Below are 21,312 nucleotides of genomic sequence, written 5' to 3' on the forward strand. Positions count from 1 at the left end.
CTCCGCTAGAGGCTCAAATTCTCAGCAAATCGGAGAAAAATCTCTGAACTGACAACACTGGTCGTGCTATAATTACGTTACAGTGCTGTCGGTGCTGTCAGCATAACAAAAACTCCTTGACGTTTCGTTTCGATTGACGGAATATGTGAAACCATGTAACTCATTTTCAGATTTTACACTCTAGAAAGTTAAAAAGTATTTAAAGTGCATATTTTACCATCACATTGTATTTAGTATCGATTCACTTTAAATGTATATTCTTTCTACAACAATTATTAATGACACAAAAATACTTTTTAAAATATATTATGAAATTTTATGTGGATCAAAACGTAACTCAAAATGTAGTGATTATACAGATCTGTCAGTGTCAGTTTGAATTGTCAGTTTGCATACAAATCTTTTCTAAGATTATGCATTTTTATGACTGTCTGTTGCCGGCCTATAAATTCTCTTTGATGTCCTGAGAGGAAAACCTGCCCGACCCGACAACCCAGAACAGAGCGTCCTGGCGCCGTAGAATTAGGATAGCCGACCCTAGCCCTACATGAAGTGGAAAGAATCAAAGAACAAGAAGAAGACTTGTTTCAGTATTGGTAAATTCACCATTCTGGAAAGCTAAAGAAACACCTGTTGTTTGTCCACCAAAGAAAACCGTACGTAAGTATAAACCATATTCTTTCTTTTAGTATGAATTGTTTATATTGCTAAATACCAGGGGCCCGTTTCTCGAAAGACGGGCCACAGGTCTAATAATATAATAATTATTTATTGTTACTTAATCTACCTCTTCTATTTTGCAGTGGATCCTCCCATCATTTGAAGGAAGCAAGTTCTGAGACAGAAGCAAGAGCACATAATTATAAAAGTACAAGTACAGAAGGCTCTGCACTGTCATCAACCTGTCAACGGACTGCATGCAACTTTGAGTTCTATTGTGCAGGGAGACGGTCATCAAACTCTAAGCCAGGACTTGCGGCTGCCGGAATGTATGAAAGAAAAGTTGAGTGAGCCTCCCCTGGCAAGAGTATATTTGTAATAATCAGGTAGAACCATCACAAACAGAAGACTTCAAATTCAGTACCATCATTGTTCAACCACAGGATCTATATAAATTTATAAGGGCATGTGGGCCTTAGAGAAAGAGTTGTTAATGTGAAGACTAAATAAATTCAACAAATAAAATCTCAACTATAGTCTTTGGTACACCCGCTACCATCACGTCCAATAGTGAAAGTGCAGTTCAGTGTAAGCAAAGACAGTGTACAAGATATACCACTCACCTATGGCATTAGTGTTACTAGACTACATTAATACATAAAGACTATTTTTCTAAAGTTGTCCAAAAATTTTATTAAAAAGGTGTCGGAACGCCTTATTGGTGCTCGGGGGACCATAGAGCCGGTTCCTTCTTTGCTCAGAGGTTGAGTCTGGCGGTGCAAAGGGGAAACGCCGCAAGCATTCTTGGGTCTATGCCAGAGGCAGGGGATCTGAGGGGGGTTTTTTATATTTAGTTATAACCTGCTTGTGTTAGTTTTAGTCTTTAGGGTTTTAAGATTTAATTATAAGATTAGATATATTGTTCGTAGTTGTTCTTGAGTAAGCAGTGTTTGTGTGTCTGACTAACGAAAATATAAATTCATATTCTAAACGTCTAAACTTGTGTATAGCTCTGTGTTGTCTTAATAAATCCTATTGGAAACACTGTTGTTGTTCTGATTAGCCAGGCCTGAACATTACACTTCACCATCTTATAAGAGTGCCGACTATTGGGAACCTGAACCTAAATGACAGTAAGGGTCACTTGCACCACCGAAAATCCGAGGTTAACCTTAACCCACCATTTTATATGGAATTTGACAGTCCACTAACCTTGACTTAAGCAGGTGGTACAAGTGGCCCTAAGGGAACTCCATCACACAATGAAGCTAGGAATATATTGCGCTGACGTCCGCGATCGCACGTGCACGACCGACAACCGATAGTTTGCACAATTCAATCTAGGAACATACTACGCGGACGTCCGTCGTAAATCGACCGCGGACGGGGATCTGGACTGCACAATGAATATACACTTAACCGTGCAAACTATCGGTCGACGGACGTGGACATGGCATTGAGCGCATGGACGTCCGATCGAAATCTGGCTCGCTGGATGTTTTGGTGACCGTGCACACTGATCGGTCGCGGTCGCGGTCGATTTACGACGGACGTCCGCGTAGTATGCTCCTAGCTTCAGTGTATATTCATGAAGCTAGGAACACACTACGCGGACGTCCGTCGTAAATCGACCGCGGACGAGGATCTGGACAATGAATATACACCTCACCCAGCAAACTATCGGTCGACGGACGTGGACGTGGCCTTGAGCGCATGGACGTCCGATCGAAATCTGGATGTTTTGTTCCGTGCACACTGATCGGTCGCGGTCGCGGTCGATTTACGACGGACGTCCGCGTAGTATGTTCCTAGCTTTATCCAGATCGCGTCCGCGGTAGAGACCCATAATATGTTCCTAGCTTTACCAGTTCCACAATATAATATATAATATTATGTGGTCTGTACGTGGCTTGGCCCGAACCCCACTGATGTACACGCCGCTATGGTGGGGAGGCAAGTATGGTCGCGCGATAAATGATAAAAAACATCATCGTTTATCGCTCGACTATACTTAATGCCTGCCAGGGAGCACACGTAAGGCCGTTTTCACATTATCCGATCCGAATATCGGATGTCGGAAGGATTTTAATGGAAAAAATCCAAGATGTCGCCAGTAATGAATGGAATAGCGGTTCAATACATCCGATATCGGAATGGATAATGTGAAAACGCACTAACGTCGTTATACTCGTACCTACAGCGTCAAGCTAGGAACATACTACGCGGACGTCCGTCGTAAATCGACCGCGACCGCGACCGATCAGTGTGCACGGAACAAAACATCCAGCGAGCCAGATTTCGATCGGACGTCCATGCGCTCAAGGCCACGTCCACGTCCGTCGACCGATAGTTTGCACGGTTATGTGTAATTTCATTGTCCAGATTCCCGTCCGCGGTCGATTTACGACGGACGTCCGCGTAGTATGTTCCTAGCTTCACCCTCGGATTAGGCTGGTTTTACGTCACGCGGGCCGACCGCGCGGAGGGATCCGCACTGGATTTATGTGTTAAGTTAACACTGTTAACTTCAGGGAGCGGTTTAGACTTAGAGTGGCATGGACCGGGTCCGCGCGGACGACAACATCATCATATAAATTGGTCGCGATCCGCGCGGACGGGCCGCGTGAGACTAGTAAACTGCATGCTGGGGATGAATCACAGAACTAAATTCTGTGGGATGAATCTATTGAGTGGTTCGTGATGGAGTCGTTGGATATCCAACATATTAGGTCTTTCAAAACGTATAGGGGTTTCGAAATGAAATTCGTCCTTGATGTAACTTACCCTTAATACCTACCCACCGAGCAGTAAAAAAACAATCTGAAAAATCTAATATACTTAGCTTAAAACATCTATTGTGTTTATAATTTGCCCTGATGTTATGCTATTTTGATACGGGTAATATTTATAGATTCTAAAATAGATTCATTAAAGGAAATATCAATTTGTGATAACGCAGCAAAATTATAAAAAATATATTTAAAACGGTCAATGACTGTAATATTGATGTTAAATGTTTAATAAACGTTATTATTTAAAATTGGTGCAACATTGAGAAATTAATTCTTAAAAAAAAACAATTGCTGTGACATTGTATTTATAATTACCTGTAATGTTACAAAATAAATATACCGGTTATATCAAAAGGTTTTATTGAAGTAATCTTAATTTGTGATATTGCAGCAACTGCATAAAACCAATATTTCAAGTGGTCAATTGCAGTAATATTGATTTTGAACATTTGGGAAACTTTAAGTTTAGACATTTAAGTAACATTGAAAACTTGATGTTTAAAAGTTAATGTTGCTGTAACGTTGCATATGTAATATAGCTAATACCTTGTTGCAGCAATGTAATAAATGAACATTTAAATAACTTGTGATCAAAACATCCTTGCAATATTATAATATTAGTTTTCATTTGTCATGTTACAATAATATAGCACTACTAATTTTCTGAAAGTTTCAAATTACCAATAAGTTGAATGTTGTTGTCATATTTCTCCGACCTTACATTCTAAACTTACAAATGTGAGGTATGTAAACTTACTGCAAGTTATTGTAAGTTTCATGCTCAGTGGGTATATATATTTTTTTGAATTCTGAACAGTCACTGTTCCGTAAGTAAATGCATTCTGTTGTCATAAAAACACAAAAATTCTGGACGTAGGTGTAGAAACTAGACAGGGCTGAACAGGGTATTCCTCCGTACTTCGAGCTGCTGACTGTCAGGTCACTGGCGTTGTGTTCATTAGTAAAAGTGAAACTGAAAACACCAGTTTCATATGCAGGGAATACAGGCCTGAGTTTGTGTATGTATGTTGTATGAAACTCACATGCCATGCAGTGGCAGGCTGTTGAAAGCGAAGCATAACCCGTAGTTGGTGAAGACGGGGCTGAACAGTTTTGTGCAGCATTCTTCCGTCAGCCATGTTTGTGAGGACGCGCGCCAGTAGCAGGACTTTATCACTTCTGTGCATTTTGGGGCACCCTGTATACAAATAAATGGTGTACACAAAATAGACAAAACACTACTGATTTATTATCTATTTATATCGGCTTTTATCAGAAGAATAAAATAAATGTGGAAAAAAAATCAATAATATTCATTTGCTGATCCGGGAATACATAAAGTGCTTTTCAAACTGTATTACGTGTTACCCTATTATCTACGTAGGTACAGTCAACCAATTTGAATCATAGGCCACTGTAGAACCCTTTCACAGTAAAAGTAAGTCAAAGTGACTGCTATAGCAAATAAAGCACGGTGTCAATACGACAGGGTTCTAGAAGGGCCTAGTAATCTAATTGGTTGACTGTACAATGTGTTGTGTATGCTAGATATAATTACGAAAAAATAATAACATTCAAAATTATACTGTTTTGTAATCATAATTAATTAGTATCATGATATTTAGAAATAACTGTTTTCAAGCAACAGTATGCAACTTGTAGTGATGATCAAATATAACAACAAAAAAATAAATATTATCGGACAATATTACACAGATTGACTGAGTCCCACGGTAAGCCCAAGAAGACTTGTGTTGCAGATACTCAGACAACAACAATATACTTAATATACAAATACTTATATACATACATAGAAAACATCCATGAATCAGGAACATTTGTTGAGGGCATTTATTTGTGCGATGAACACGGATAAATATCTGTGTTCATCGCACAAATAAATGGCCTTACCGGGATTCGAACCCGGGACCGCGCTGTAGCAGGCAGAGTCACTACAGTAACAGATATATTGTTTGATGTTTTATCAAGTACAATACCTGTAAAATAAATGTCTGAAGCAACAGGTTTTGCTGAGGAGTGAGCCTTTCGTCAAGTGCTCGATTTTCTCTGCTCATTTGAGGACAGACTAGCGAAGCGAAGAATTTCTCCAAACTATGAACAGCAAGTCAAATCAAAAATAAGTAGAACACGACATTTCTAAACTTCTCCTTAACCACCCAATAGTAGGTGATATTATGTAAGCGCTGGTGGCCTAGCGGTACGAACGTACGACTTTCAATCCGAAGGTCGCGGGTTCGATCCCCGGCTCGTACCTTTGAGTTTTTCGGAACTTATGTTGCGAAATGTCATTTGATATTTGCCAGTCGCTTTTCGGTGAAGGAAAACATCGTGAGAAAACCGGACTAATCCCAATAAGGCCTAGTTACTTCGGGTTGGAAGGTCAGATGGCAGTCGCTTTCGTAAAAACTAGTGCCTACGCCAAATCTTGGGATTAGTTATCAAAGCAGACCCTGGGCTCCCATCAGCCGCGACAATTGCCGGGATAACGCAGGGAGGATGAAGTAGGTGATGTTATAATTATATAAAATGTATAAAATCCACTTTCGTTTGCATTGTGGTTTTTCGGTAACCAAAATACGTAATAATTTCACACAATAAAGAATATTATTATTATTATTTTCTTTTTAAGATTTCTCTTTCTCAGCCTAAGCTGGTAATTAATATCACCTACGGGCCGAGGCCAAGTAGATGATACGGGGTAATCAGGTTTAATTAAATCTTTCTTCTTCTCCTTGCAGAAACTTACGTACGATTCTGCAAGTATTGAGTATAGATGCTTTCTGTAATTGTATGTAAGTATTTGGTTTCAGGTCAACCAGTTTCAGACTGTGATGGAGATATTTAGGGATAACACCAGTAGTTGAGAGGACTATAGGGACAATGTATACTTTTTCCTGATTCCAGATCCTGGTAACTTCATCTTTAAGATCTGTATATTTTTGGACTTTTTCAGTAATAGTTTTATGTAGGTTGTGAGTGTTGGGGACGGCAATATCTATAAGGTAAGTGATTTTATGTATTTTGTCAGTCAAGGTTATGTCCGGTCGGTTAAAGTTAGTCGTTCTGTCGGTAAGTATGGCTCGGTCGAAATACATTTTGTGGGTTTCATTTTCTAGGATAGAACTAGGACTATATTTATAGTAGGGCGTGTTACTTTGTGGTATGAGATTATGTTTATTATTATTAATTTCGAAGAAATTATGGTCTGACAGACAGACAGACAGACAGACGCTAAAAATCTTATAAGCTTCATTTGTTTTCTTCTATGGAACGGAATTTTAACGAAACGTAAATAGCTTTTAGCAAAGCAATAGCATCACTAAATCCTTCTCGGTTGAAATCTACCGACTGCGCCACTTAAGATTTTCTTATTAATTGACTATAACCTAACCACAAAATTAAAATTTTGAAAAAACCCCCGACCGCGACCTAGTGGACCGATTTTCATGAAACATGGCTAAGAACACTCCCGACTAACACAGCTTTCAACTAAATCGAAATCGGTTAATCCGTTCGGGAGCTACGATGCCACAGACAGACACACACACAGACAGACAAACAGACAGACAGACAGACACGTCAAACTTATAACACCCCGTCGTTTTTGCGTCGGGGTTAAAAACGGTTACAGCACGCCTCGGACAATGGCGATGGCAATGGAAAATATATGAAAGAGGCGCGCTCCTACGCAAACAGTCTAAGCTCGTGTAGGTAAACGCGTACCATGCTTGTATGAGTGTGAGATATGACAGGTCGAATGGTGGCGTTTTTGACAGGTGGTAACTATGGTAACCGAGAGCGGGTGAGCTGCACTTTCAGCTGGGAGCGGGAGTGGCCATATTGTCCAGTATAGTACAGTCATTAACACAGCTGTCAATACAGCCAAAGTGTCAAAAATATGTATACTCATATGTATACATATTTTTGGCACTTGGTCTGTATTCACAGGTGTGTTGTTGACTGTACTTATATACCTATATTAATAAATTAGTTACTCATGAAATAAAACTATGGAAACGGATTTTTGCACATTGTAATTTTTCCTCAGTCACCCGTTGGCCACGAATTCTGTAAAGTGTTCGAAACGTCGGGATTAATCGTAAATTCATTATACGCGATTTAATCCATTTCCATAGTTTTATTTCAAGATAAATAAGCATAAAAAATAGACATAAATAAATATCCTGAAAAAAAAAAACATTGCAGTATTAAAGTATTAGTATTTTAATATAATACTACTACGCCGCTTTTAATCCCCATCCCCACCCATTGATAAAAATGAAATTGAACTAAACAATCATTAACTGAGTTTGGAGCAAAATGTTAAAGTATATTTAATTTTACAGCCATTGTACGTGTCCATTAGCTCCACAATGCGTCTATTGTACTGCAAGAGAATGGCTAATTTTTTGGTTTATCTGGTCGATACACGTAGTACTACATCTTCTCCCTTTGAAGATTTTAGTGTGGGTCTATTAAAATAGTATTTTATACAATCGTGATATAATACAAAGCTTTTCAGTCGAGTACCATGTTTAGGCCACGAAGCTTGCTGAGTGGCCTAATAGTAAGGTACGAGAGTGAAAAGCTTAATTATATCACTATTGTATACAATACTTTTTCTACGACCGTCAATGGACAGAAATATCATCATTCATGCAAGTTAAAATTAATGTTAATAGCGTCGTTCACCCGTTGTATCAACATCGAATTACCTGGCAACCAATTGTTTGTAATAACCGTCTCTGATTGGCCGATAATGCGACAGATAAAAAAATGTTTCAGATGCAGAAAAAATTGCCAGGTATCGCAAATTAGTATAGAAATTGTATGAAGTTCTATTTTTGAAATTATTACAGTTAACTAAAGTCAACTATAATGAGATTATTACAGTTGAGTCGGAACTGCCATAGAGTATCCAACACTGAAAAGTTAGCACTTATAGTTTAGTCTATGGTGTCCTAATTGACAGATTACAGTCGACGAGTAGAAAAAGTATTGTTGGTATACAAGACTACGTTATCATCATCGTCATCAAAATATTCGTATATTTTTTTTAAATAGGTAAAATGCCCCGTGTGGTGTCGGGTTAATAATTTCACCACCCCCTTTCTTCCCGTGGTTGTCGTAGTTTTTGACTGTGGGATATGGGTTAAATTGTGGCGTAGGCGAGAGGCTGGCATCTTGTCTGCAGTGCTGCCAGACTGCAATGTCACAATTTGGATTTCTTTCAACCCCGTTTTGCCAAGAGTGGCACTGAAACTTGAGTAGTTCATGTGCTCTGCCAACCCCTTTATGGAATACAGGCGTGATTATATGTATGTATGTATGTATGTATATGTATGTATGTAGGTAAAATGATGAGGTCGCGTATTATTTTGTTTACTAAAGACCTGTTTCATAATCTTAATGTCATGATCATGACTGTCCTAAGAAACTTGCTACTTATTTGACGAACAAAATTATAGTTGGCGTATCACAATCTTTAATGAACTGATAGAAAGAGTGATATGTTTATCAGGATTTTTGTCATCTGGTATTTAGCTATCAAAACTTTAATCAGTTTTTGTGTAACAGAACCTGAATAATAAACTATTATACTTACTCATTGAACCGGTGTACATTTCTGTAAGACAGCTTGACGTGCAGATGCGGGCATAGCACCACGTTAGGGAACGGCACCTAAAGTAAGTACAGTAGAGTTTGTTACAAACTTACCCCCCTTATTCATAAACGTTCACTAACGTTATCAAGCCGATAATAGTTATTTGTTTACAAGGGGGCAAAGTAGTTGTTTAACCGCACGTGCCAATATTGATACCCGAGCAAGCGAAAGATTCCAATATTGAACCGCGAGCGTAGCGAGTGGTTCAAAAGTGGAATCTTGAGCGTTGCGAGGGCTTCAAGGCACGAAGGTTAAACAAACTTTGCCACCGAGTGAAACACAAAAATTTTCACCACACCAACACTATGAAAATATGAACTGTAAAACATCAAAATAAATAAATTACTTCAATTTATTTAACATTTATCATTCAAAATCATCATTTATACGTGAATTCCAACACCCAGCTTTAGACATCAAGTTAAAACTTGTATGAAATTACTTTGCACTCTTGTGGATAAAATGCAATTTTGCTATCAGTTTTCGAATAGCAAAGAAAGCCTTTACCAGTTGGTGTGGTGAAAAGTTTGTTTGTCCCTTTCTGACATATTGGTGTGATAAAAAGGGACAATCAAAATCAATCAATCAAAATATTCTTTATTCAAATAGGCTTACAATAAGCACTTTGTGTAACAGTGTACAATATTCATCTTATTCTAAATATCAGAGCAATTTATTGGTGCAATAAACAATATTGTTTTAAAACTACATTGATTTAATAAAATGATATCAATCTAAATTGTATAAAAAAATACTTTAACAAACGAACTTTATCGGCTTGATAACTTTAGTGAACGTTTATAATATTCTCTGTGCATGTAATTTGTTCTGTACAATAAAGTGTTTACTACTACTACTAAATAAGGGAGCAAGCTGCTAACCAAGGTCATAATCGCTCCAATAACACAATAGAGCAAGAGTCCAGAGCCGCCAAACCTTCCTAATTTAGGACGGTAATGTAGAATTAGTATCGACGTTCAATGTCTGCATATTAGCAGGGGCGGCTCACTCCGCGATTCTATCGCCGCGCTACAAGTACATCCTGGCGGCCGCGAGTTCGCGGCCTACTCAGGGGTGGCGCGCGTTCTCACGAAATGCACGTTCGCACTTTCTATTGTTACTTTACGTCGCGAGTTTTTTTAAGGTTCATATGCGATGTCCGCGTGTCGAATGGCTAATAATACTTAGTTAAATAGACATCATGAATAGAATAAATACCATAGGACATTCTTACACAGATCTACTATTAATTAAGTCCCACGAAAAAGTTCAATAAGGCTTGTAATGTTGGAACTTGAACAAAAATATATAAATACAGTATATATACTTAGAAAGTACCCAAGACTTGAATATAATAGTATAACATTTTATGTGAGTATTAATTCGTTTTAATCCATAGGTAACCCTATCGCCGGACGCCGCGCACGTGCGGCTCGTTTCTTTGTAAGAATTTTGTAGGTATTTAAAAAGGCGGCATTTCGTAAACATCAAAGCAGTGAGCCTTCTGTACTTGTACTATTATATATTCTGTGATATTAGCTATTTCGGCTCAACTGCGATCCTTTGCTACAGGGTTTAAAAAACTCTAAATTTCCTTGAACTCAATGCAGATTTTTATATGAGTTATAAAATACTATTACAAATCGATAATCATCATTTCTTGGTCATTTGTAACTTTTACCAGATGCTTGAAAGTCTCTCTTACTTACCCTAATTCATTCCGTATAGATAATAAATTGACATAAGGAATATGCATAGATAGTTACGTAACAAAGTTTTGCATATTGCACTATTACTCAATAGTCTCAATGCCAATTTCCAGTTGTATCAAATTCATGTAAATTACCAGTTATGTTCACGAATACATTCGCGACTATTTTTAGTAACTTTATATATTTTTATGTCTGAACTTTGCAAGCTCTTAATCTATATCTCAGAAAAGGATTTAAAAATATGCCTCCCCTTCGTTTATTTATTTATGAAATTATTATTCTTTAACTTAGGTAATCATTTCGATGTAGGGAACAAATCAAATTATTTTATTAAATATTTTTTGATTTGTTTTTTTTTTAAGTAGTACCTAACACTACTATTTATATAAATTATAAACTGAAATAGATATCATACACTAAAGAAAAAGCGATCAAGCCCACTAGTGGCGAATCGATAGATGGCAGCACCATCTCTCTCGCTATATCGTAATCCTGAAAAAGGATTCATAATAGGTGGTGCAAGCACAAATTGCTTGCCCTTAGACCTTGCGCCTAGCCTTCAGAGATAACATACACTAGAGAAATTTCGACGGGTACCTCGGCGGTCGGGGTGGTGTAGCGGTCGAACACGTCAGCCGCGATAGCTGGAGACCCAGGTTCGATTCCACCGGCTTCGCCACCAGTGGGCTTGATCGCTTTTTCTTTAGTGTATGGTATCTATTTCAGTTTAGGTAATCATTTGTCTAGGGGCAAATGTATTATTTGAATCTCGTAAAGATATTGTGTATGTGTGTAACTTACCGCCCAAACTGGCGAAGGCAGAGAGTCGATGACGTTGACGAATGGCGTGGAAGTCCACTTGAGGAACAGCTGTGTGATGTTGCCTGCGCAGGCGACGACGCTGATTATCATTATGGCTACCCAGGTTAGACGCTCGGCGCGGCTGAAGGACGGGTCCAGCATGTATCTGAAGGATGAATATCAGGTGGATATTTCACCACAGTGACATTGACACTTGACACTGACAATAGGCTAGTTTCCTATACTCAAAATAAAATATTTTATGCAGTGCACGAAATAAAGCACCATATAATTAGAAGAAAAATATGGACAGTAGTTTTGTTACAACATAATTTCTATTTAATAAGTCAAAGAGAAAGATATAAAGTAAATGAATTGACCGTGACGTCACTCCTCAGTATTTTTATAGTAATTCCATATTAGCAAATTGTTTTGACAGTTCTTAAAAAGAAGCTGATTTGACTAGTAGGAAACTAGCCTATTATGTGCCTATTACTGGGTTGATACGTAACATTGTTACTCATTGTCAATATTTCTTTGTTGAACAGGAAATGTATGGAGAAGTGTCACTGTCGTGAGACAATAGTCGCTGTTGAGAAAAAGTCCACAGATTGAAAGGTAAGGTAATCCTGCCTGCATAGGTACGCTTTGAAATTGTCTGTGCGCCAAACAAGAACAGTTGTCACTGTCAGACTTGAATTAAAACAAAATCTAAGATGAATCTAATTGAATTAAGAAATAAATCTAATTGAATCTCGTCATTCAATAGCTTGCGGGTCACTTTTTAAACTTTCTAACTACCTTGGGACATTAATGATGGCTATGATATACCTAGAACATGTACCCAACAGGAAAATGATGATGATGATGAAGATGACCATTGAAATTGTACTTACTTCATCCCATGTAACGATCCTTGACTAAACAACTGCTTTAACCCTTTAACCACCTCCACCACCCACACTTTCCCCACGCCTCTGTACGTCCATTCTTTTCCTCCCTTCTTATACCCACCCAACGCCTCCGGACTTATATATTTAAAGTCCTTTACATAGAAGTCTAGTAAATATTTACAATTTAACTTTTGTTCAACCGGTTGTGTGTCCACTTTTACAGACATCTTGAGTACAACTGGTTGATGCAATGTTAATTGCTACACCTTTGTTAGAAGGTCGTTTAGTTTACTACAAAATAACTAGTGTTACTGTAATCAAACAGGCAGTTTGTTCAGTTGATTTTTGAAAACATAAACCCTAAGTATTCTCAAAAGTGGTTTATTTAGGTATATTTGCTAAGAAATGCAACGTCACCGTAACCATCTGAAAACTTTTTTCATAATTCCTGCGATTTTAGTATCCGATTCGATTGCATCAAAGTTAAAGCGATTAAATTTTTAACTGACTTCCAAATCTCAAAAAGAGGAAGTTATCTCTTTCATCTTTCAATGCTTATTCGATGGGGAGATCCCTCATTAATGAACCAATTACTTATGTTTTTTTTTGGTTGACAGTTTTGCATAATATAAAAGTTCAGTGGTGGGCAAAGTACGACCTGCGGGCCAAGTCCGGCCCGCGAAAGGATTTTTATCCGGCCCTTCACCGGTCCTTCAAAATAGTGTGTGATATACCCAGCACTGCGGGCCGATTTTTGAGTCTCACGCGTTCGCATTCATAAAATTGTCACTGAAAATAATAGGCAAGTCACCGTTTTCAACCGGTATTTTAGTGACAGTGAGACTCAAAAATCGGCCCGCTCAAAAATGTAGTAAAAATTTCGAGTCGAAGAAATGCCATTCGGCTACGGCACCTGATATTTTTGTTGTCTCTGGGGATCGATTTTTGAATTTCAAACGCACGTTTTCGCTGTTCGAAAGTCTGTGGAAAACGAATTGAACGAAGGCTATTTTTGAAACAGGACGGCTAGTAATTTTAAAACTAGTGGTAGGTAATGACCACTCGTTTTCGATCGTGTTAGTAGAATTTAAATCGCTAGTAGTGGCGATATTATTGAACGAATTTCACGAAATCGAATGGCCGAGATTCAAAAATCGGGTCCCTGATGGCGATGGTTCTACCAACCTAGGAAACGCCGGGTGGCACTCTAGTGTTGAATGTGGGAGTAATTTGCAATTGTGTCATTAACTGAATGCACTCAGACCTATTGACGATATGTTAGGTGTTCACTGCGAAGCTTGTACTCCAGTCAATGACGACTATTTAACCCCCGACGCAAAAACGACGGGGTGTTATAAGTTTGACGTGTCTGTCTGTCTGTCTGTCTGTCTGTCTGTCTGTTTGTCTGTCTGTCTGTGTGTATGTCTGTCTGTGGTATCGTAGCTCCCGAACAGATGAACCGATTTAGATTAAGTTTTTTTTTGTCTGAAAGCTGAGTTAGTCAGGAGTGTTCTTAGCCATGTTTCATGAAAATCGGTCTACTATGTCGCGGTCGGGGGTTTTTTTCAAAATTTTATTTCCGTTTAAATTTAGCACTTTTACGATAGATAATACTTATGCTTCCCTCGGCTGCAAAAATAAGTACTTATTTCAAAGGACAGCATTGCAAGTATTGACGGTACATGCACAAGATTTGACGTGGTGTATTTTTCGGCTTTTCTATTTTTGTTTCTGTATTTCTGTCAGATAATCAAATAATCAATCAATGTTTGTCTTGTGAGTCATGGACATCAATTATACCTTCACTATTTCATTTGTCAGTTTTCATTTAATTTGAAACCAATAAAAAAAAATTGCACCTATAAAAAAATATGTATCACATTTGTAACTAAAAACAAAAGAATACATTGTTGCTACAAAACTGCAAATTAGCATGACACACTTTCATTGACTAATATATTGTAGGAATTATTACAATATATTTGGTTTTCATATTGAATGTTTACGGACTTTTCCATGTTAACTAGGTAAGTACCTTGTTGATTGGACTAACAATCAAGTGGTTTCGATTGATCGCCCATTTAACAACGATTAACGAATGTCTATTAAAGACTGTATCGTTAAATATGGAGACAACTTTGAGTAGCCGTATTTATTTGCTATTATATTTTTTCTTATAACAATACATGGGCTTAGTAAGGCACACAATAAGGTACGCATTTTGTCCTAGAAACTCGACGTAAAGCATGTGGTTTAGACAGCATTGACTTAATTTATCCTCCCGAGTACCAATTACGATTTCGGACAAATGCTACTAGAAAATTCACAAAGTGCGTACAAGACGACACAATTGCGAAAAAAAATTGTACAGTGCGAACCTCAACGACACATGATCCACAAAGCAGAATATCTAGACATAGTCTAGCCACTGTTATTTAAAAAAAATAAAGTTCATGATCTGTGTATGGCGGCCATTTAGAGAATGTGGCATGGCGCTTACGCTAACTCCGACTTTGATGTCGAATTAAACTATCATACACTGTTTATATCGATCTGGTTTAGGCACTGTTCAAACACCATGAATGTCTATTAGACATTGGCCTATGCCTAATTTTTTTTATCTATTTCTCTCATCCTGCTTGTATTAAAAATTTACGGCAATCCGGAACGTTGCTCAAAAATGCGTTTTTTTAAATTATATAAATTCACCGCATTTATTCTGCAAGTACCCAATTGAACAACCATGAAGAGGACTCTTAAAAAATATATTTTGGCAGCATATTAACCTTTGTTTATCGAAATTGTACAAAAAGTCTTTGAGATATTCTCAAATTAAGCCAGATTAGGGGTTGTCCGAAATGTATTTGCTAGACCTTAATGAAAGTACCATAAAGTCCCTAAAATAAAAAAATATCAGACCTTCTTATATCAAATAGTACTTACCAATACCTTCAGATCATACTCTCGGACCATAATAATACAAAATTATGCACATGTCAACATTTAGACGAGGTTTGTTTTGTCCCTATAATTAACGATACAGTCCTTAACCATACATTTTACTATTCCTCGAGTTTTATTTTTTATATATTTCGTATAAAAATACCATTAAAGTTATTTTATTTAGTTCATCCGTACTATTATAAATGGGAAAGTGTGGGTGTCTGTTTGTTTGTCCGTCTTTCACGGCAAAACGGAGCGACGGATTGATATGATTTTTTAAGTGGAGATAGTTAAAGGGATGGAAAGTGACATAGGCTACTTTTTGATTCTTTCTAACCCCCCACTTCTCTAAAATGAGGGGTGAATGTTTGTATGGAGCATTCTACGGTTTTAGAATTTAACACGGGCGAAGCCGCGGGCACAAGCTAGTATATAAATACTTCTAAAGTTATGTTATATCTATACTAATATTATAAATGGGAAAGTGTGTGTGTCTGTTTGTTTGTCCATCTTTCACGGCAGAACGGAGCAACGAATTGACGTGATTTTTTAACTGGAGATAGTTGAAGGGATGGAGAGTGACAAAGGCTACTTTTTGCCTCTTTCTAACGCGAGCGAAGCCGCGGGCAAAAGCTAGTATTTAATAAAAGAACACTAAAAATTTGTGAACTAAAAGGTGAAAGAGGTCACATTGCTGGTACATAACACCTTTACCTCTATATTTTCAGTGACTTAATTTACACGTCTATATAGTTACATCCTGTATAGACAGCGCATTGGGTTGCGCACTTTCGATATCAATTTGAAGTTTCCTTATGAAATGAAATTGTTTATTTCGAGTAACTAATGACTCATACAATTTGTTAGTAAACTTACGTTTAAAATGTTAGTACTTAAACTAATAATAATAATTACAATATACAGAGTGGGGCCTGTAACAAAGGCGAAGAATTGAACTCTAGGCTATTCTCCTTATACTGATCAACATTTGTTCGGCGACTTTTACAGTTCAATTCTTCGCCTTTGTTACAGGCCCCACTCTGTATATTCACTGCTGGAAACATGCATTTCACAGCAGTGTCGCATATACGGACAGTCCAATCTATCCGCTAACATACACAGGATAGGGTTGGGGCTGGCCCGCACCCGGCGCACCAGGGATGTACACCGTTTGCGCATAGTCGTATAAAAACAGTCCACGTGCGCTTCTGCAAACATCCCTGATGCGCTGCAGAAACGAGGCAGCCCCATCAATACCCGGAACGCGTTGTTGTACTAGATCCGAAGGGCTCCGTAAGTCCGCTGCGTATAGAATTTCCATAGGCTGCATGTGTACATGGAAGTACAATACGCTCTAAATATGGCCTGCGTGCGTAGCCGAATGCGCAAACGCTCACGAAACGAAACGCTCGTAAATATCTATCTTTATCGCTCTTGCGTATTGGCGGGACCTTTCGCGGCGTTTCGTTTTCGTTTCGCGTCGCAGTAATGCCATTCGGCTACGGCACCTGGCTACACTTAACTATTACACCCTGTATACTACGCCACAAAAAGTCGAACAGAAATAGCACATAGGTATTTTAAATATGAAAGAAATGTTACCAACGAAGACAAAAATCATCCAAGTTTGATTCTTCACAAAGTACACAAATCAAAATGCAAATACAGACGACAAGATATCGAACTCATCGCAAAAGTTTTAGCATACGATTGTTACTTTTCCAATATCAGTCTTTATAAAAATAACTTAAATACAGAAAGTAATAAAAACTATGACAATAGTTTTTTCCCCTCACTAGCTCGGAAACACGTGTTTTGTAACCAGCGGGTAAAAACGCATTTTATCCACTAGTGGGTAAAGTAATTTGACCTTGGATAAAGTCAAATTAACTGCTTTAAAATTGATAAAAATAGGTGAATCTAGTAATAAAGACGATTTAGCACCTGAGGAACTACTGGAAGCAGTGATAAACGCATTTTTTGCGTTGTAGTTTCCTCGCTATAATGAGGGGAAAAGTTTTGTGTTACACTCGGGTGCAAATGTATTTTACTTCTCGTGTGGTAAAAAACTCGCAAGTTCAGGATTCTATTCTCGAACTATAGAATCCATTCACTTGCTCGTTTTTCAATTCCACACTCAGCGTTAAAATACAACTTTGCCCCCTTGTATAACAAATAACTATTAATTAACCTAACCACAAAATTAAAATTTCGAAAAAACCCCGACATAGTGGACCGATTTTCATAAATCATGGCTAAGAACACTCCCGACTAACTCAGCTTTCAAACAAAAAAAAAACTAAATCTAAATCGGTTCATCCGTTCGAGAGTTACGATGCCACAGACAGACACACACACACACAGCCAGAAAGACAGACAGACACGTCAAACTTATAACAGCCCGTCGTTTTTGTGTCGGGGGTTAAAAACTAGATTTACTATAGTAGACGTATAGTAAATGGAACGAAGAAAATTGTTTCCATTTTGTCAGATAAATTATTATAATAATTACCACACTTTACATATTTGAAATAATATTTTGCAATTATGTCACTAATAATTATGTAGAGTTATTTATTTTTGGCCTCATTATACCATAAATTAAATATAACAAGATCATACCATCCCATACAATAAAATGCGAACGCCTACGAACGCGTTTACACTCCACCACACATAGATGGCGCCACAAAAAAATGCCTTGTTGCCACCGATTATTTGTAGATTGGCATTAAATCTATGTCAAAAGTGACACTTAACGCCATCTACAAGTATAATCGAAATCTACAAGACATTTTTTTTGTGGCGCCATCTATGTGTGGTGGAGTATAAGCGCGGTCTTAGGCGGTCGCATTTTAATGTATGGGATAGTATGATCTTGTTATATTTAATTTATGATTATACTCAGAATGTTAAATCAGTTTGTTTTAAACTGACGACCCACTCACGCCAGACTATAAAAATTTAAAACTCCATTAATCTGAACTGATTAAAAAAAAAAAGAATATTTTAAAAATAAATCATTAAAGAAGGATTATTAAATCAACGTAGGCGTATTTCTAGTACATACTGTTAATGAATGAAAAGTATCAAGTACTACCGGACTGGAATCCTGGAAGCCATACAACCAGTATCGGGTGACAAAGAATAGGATTGTGTTGTAACAACTGGGGAGCTACAAGAACAATTAAATTAAAATGTGAGTCTATGGATATTTCGTTAGTGGGTGCCTCTTTAGTAACGAAATATCCGTCATTTCTACGACGCGGAACGAAAACGAAACGCCTTGATATGAATGAATGAATGAATGAATGAATGAATGAATGAATGAATGATTATTTTATTTGCATAAAACAAGCGTATATACATAGGTGTTCAAAAAAAAATATCCACAGCACGATTCTTGTTTTGCCCCGACAGGCGTACAAATATTGTTTACTTATGAACTAACAAAACTTAACTAACTATATACAAGATGTATACTAGTCTTACGCACTATATTTATTCATGCAGTTCTGTACATAAAGCATTTCCCAAAACAGCATAGCTCGCAACAGTGACAATAAATCAATTATATATAAACATTTAATTTGAATTTACAATAAATAATTAGTATTAAATAATTGATTATAATTTACAATTTATTACATATTCATCAATGGAGTAATAACAATTTTCAATTAAATGATTAAACAATGTCTTTTTGAAAACCAATGGGTGTAATTCTTTAATGTCATCAGATGAAAGAAAGGTAAAGGTATGAAAGGTAGTCTGGCCCTGTCGCGCATTTACGCAAGAGCGACAGAGATAGATATCTACGAGCGTTTCGTTTCGTGAGCGTTTGTGCATTCGGCTACGCACGCTGGGCTCTGAGTCTATAATAATAACAGGCCTTTTCGAAGAGTCTCGACCAACATCTCGAGAGACTCTCGCTAGGTGGTTGGATCAAGGGTCAGATGCAGAAGGCGGTGATCTTGGACACGGCGCGGATAGCCCGACGGTTCCTCTCGCTGCAGCCCTAATAACCACCGGCAGCTTGGGCCCTGCCCCGCTGCTGGCGGCACCCTAGGTTAGGTTTTTTATAATGTGTTTATATGTTTTATATTGTTTTGTAAGTGTTTTATTTTATTTTACTTTTATACTCATATTGTAAAAAACCTAATCTAAGAAAAGAGATAAATAAAGGAAATAACAGGCCTTTGCATCTATAACAGACGATTCAAGCAGCATCCTTGCGACACTTACGTTCGTGGCTGTACAGCCCAATTCGAGAGAGGATCCCTCGTCCGCACACATGGCAAGTGTATGCTCCCCAAGATGGACGGGAGTTAGAGGCCTGCTCGTGACGCCTCATGCGTTTATCATTCAAGGAGGAGAACCAGGCATTGTTGTGCTTGGATTGACCGTCATGGACAACACGGCGCCACGTGGGTCGGTCTTCGGCCACTCGCTGCCACTGGTTGCAAGGAATATCAAATGTGACCATGTCACGCTTCACGCAATCTTTAAAGCGCAGCATTGGCCGTCCGACCGGTCTCTGCATCTATAATGCGAGTATATAATGTATTTAAGAGTGAAAGCAAGACAAGTTACGATTGCACATAAATACGAGTAATCACTTTGTATAATTTTATCACTGACAGTAGACATGCTTCGCGATAGTGGTCTTCAAATAACCCACTTGTCGTGGTTTGGGGATGTCAAAGGTTAGCGATAAGAGACAATAACATGCGACTTTATAGCTTAACCAAACATACAGAATACTTCAAGAATAAGATTATTTTACTTTATTATTAGAGCCTTTTTAGGGTTCCGTAGTCAACTAGGAACCCTTATAGTTTCGCCATGTCTGTCTGTCCGTCCGTCCGTCCGTCCGCGGATAATCTCAGTAACCGTTAGCACTAGAAAGCTGAAATTTGGTACCAATATGTATATCAATCACGCCGACAAAGTGGTAAAATAAAAAGTGGAAAAAAATGTTTTGTTAGGGTACCCCCCTCTACATGTAAAGTGGGGGCTGATATTTTTTTTCATTCTGATAAATAAGGGTTTACTAAAATCGTTTTTTGATAATATTAATATTTTTGGAAATAATCGCTCCTGAAGGAAAAAAAAGTGCGTCCCCCCCCTCCAACTTCTGAACCATATGTTTAAAAAATATGAAAAAAATCACAAAAGTAGAACTTTATAAAGACTTTCTAGGAAAATTGTTTTGAACTTGATAGGTTCAGTAGTTTTTGAGAAAAATACGGAAAACTACGGAACCCTACACTGAGCGTGGCCCGACACGTTCTTAGCCGGTTTTCTAAGCTAGGGACGAGAGTAGTCAGCGAAAAAGTTTGGCGCAACGTTGCCGGACTTCTTAAATAAGAGTCACCTCACACTAACGCCTTTCGATTGTCAGCGTCTAGTCACCACTACGAAAAAGATGGCATTGCTGCGTAGAGAGCACGTGTAAGTATTCTCGCTCGCTCGTCTAATCTACCTTCTAACTAAATTGACAATACCTAAATAGTTCCCTGCCGAGGTATTCCCGATGAACTATATAGTATGGGGTTCTTCAAAAAAGGAGTGTACAAGTTTCTAATGGGTCGGCAACGCGCATGTGACACCCCTTGAGTTGCAGGCGTCCATAGGTTACGGTGACCGCTTTCCATCAGGCGGACCGTATACCTGTTTGTCACTGACGTGGTATAAAAAAAAATGTGTTTAATCCGATTGCCATTCAGTACGCTGACACAAAATTATAGGTTGGGTGACTTGGGTCACTTTATACTTCAACAATACACTAGGTATTGCTTTGTGTCAAAATGTTGATTGCCTCT

The 21,312-nt window shown here is 38.0% G+C and overlaps 1 protein-coding gene across 1 annotated transcript in view; it reads right to left on the reverse strand.

Moving 5' to 3' along the window:
• The window catches only part of LOC125235721 (pickpocket protein 28-like), a 58,625-nt gene that overhangs the window by 33,332 nt on the left and 3,981 nt on the right, over nucleotides 1–21,312 (reverse strand). The window contains exons 2-5 of the mRNA XM_048142294.1: nucleotides 11,652–11,817; nucleotides 9,079–9,155; nucleotides 5,450–5,564; nucleotides 4,496–4,650 (exon numbers count right to left, since the gene is read on the reverse strand). Of these exons, the coding sequence (XP_047998251.1) occupies nucleotides 4,496–4,650; nucleotides 5,450–5,564; nucleotides 9,079–9,155; nucleotides 11,652–11,813 (509 nt within the window). The 5' untranslated portion in view covers nucleotides 11,814–11,817. The remainder of the gene's footprint in view (nucleotides 1–4,495; nucleotides 4,651–5,449; nucleotides 5,565–9,078; nucleotides 9,156–11,651; nucleotides 11,818–21,312) is intronic.

The sequence above is a fragment of the Leguminivora glycinivorella genome, chromosome 18 (assembly GCF_023078275.1).
Source record: "Leguminivora glycinivorella isolate SPB_JAAS2020 chromosome 18, LegGlyc_1.1, whole genome shotgun sequence".
Taxonomy (NCBI): domain Eukaryota; kingdom Metazoa; phylum Arthropoda; class Insecta; order Lepidoptera; family Tortricidae; genus Leguminivora; species Leguminivora glycinivorella.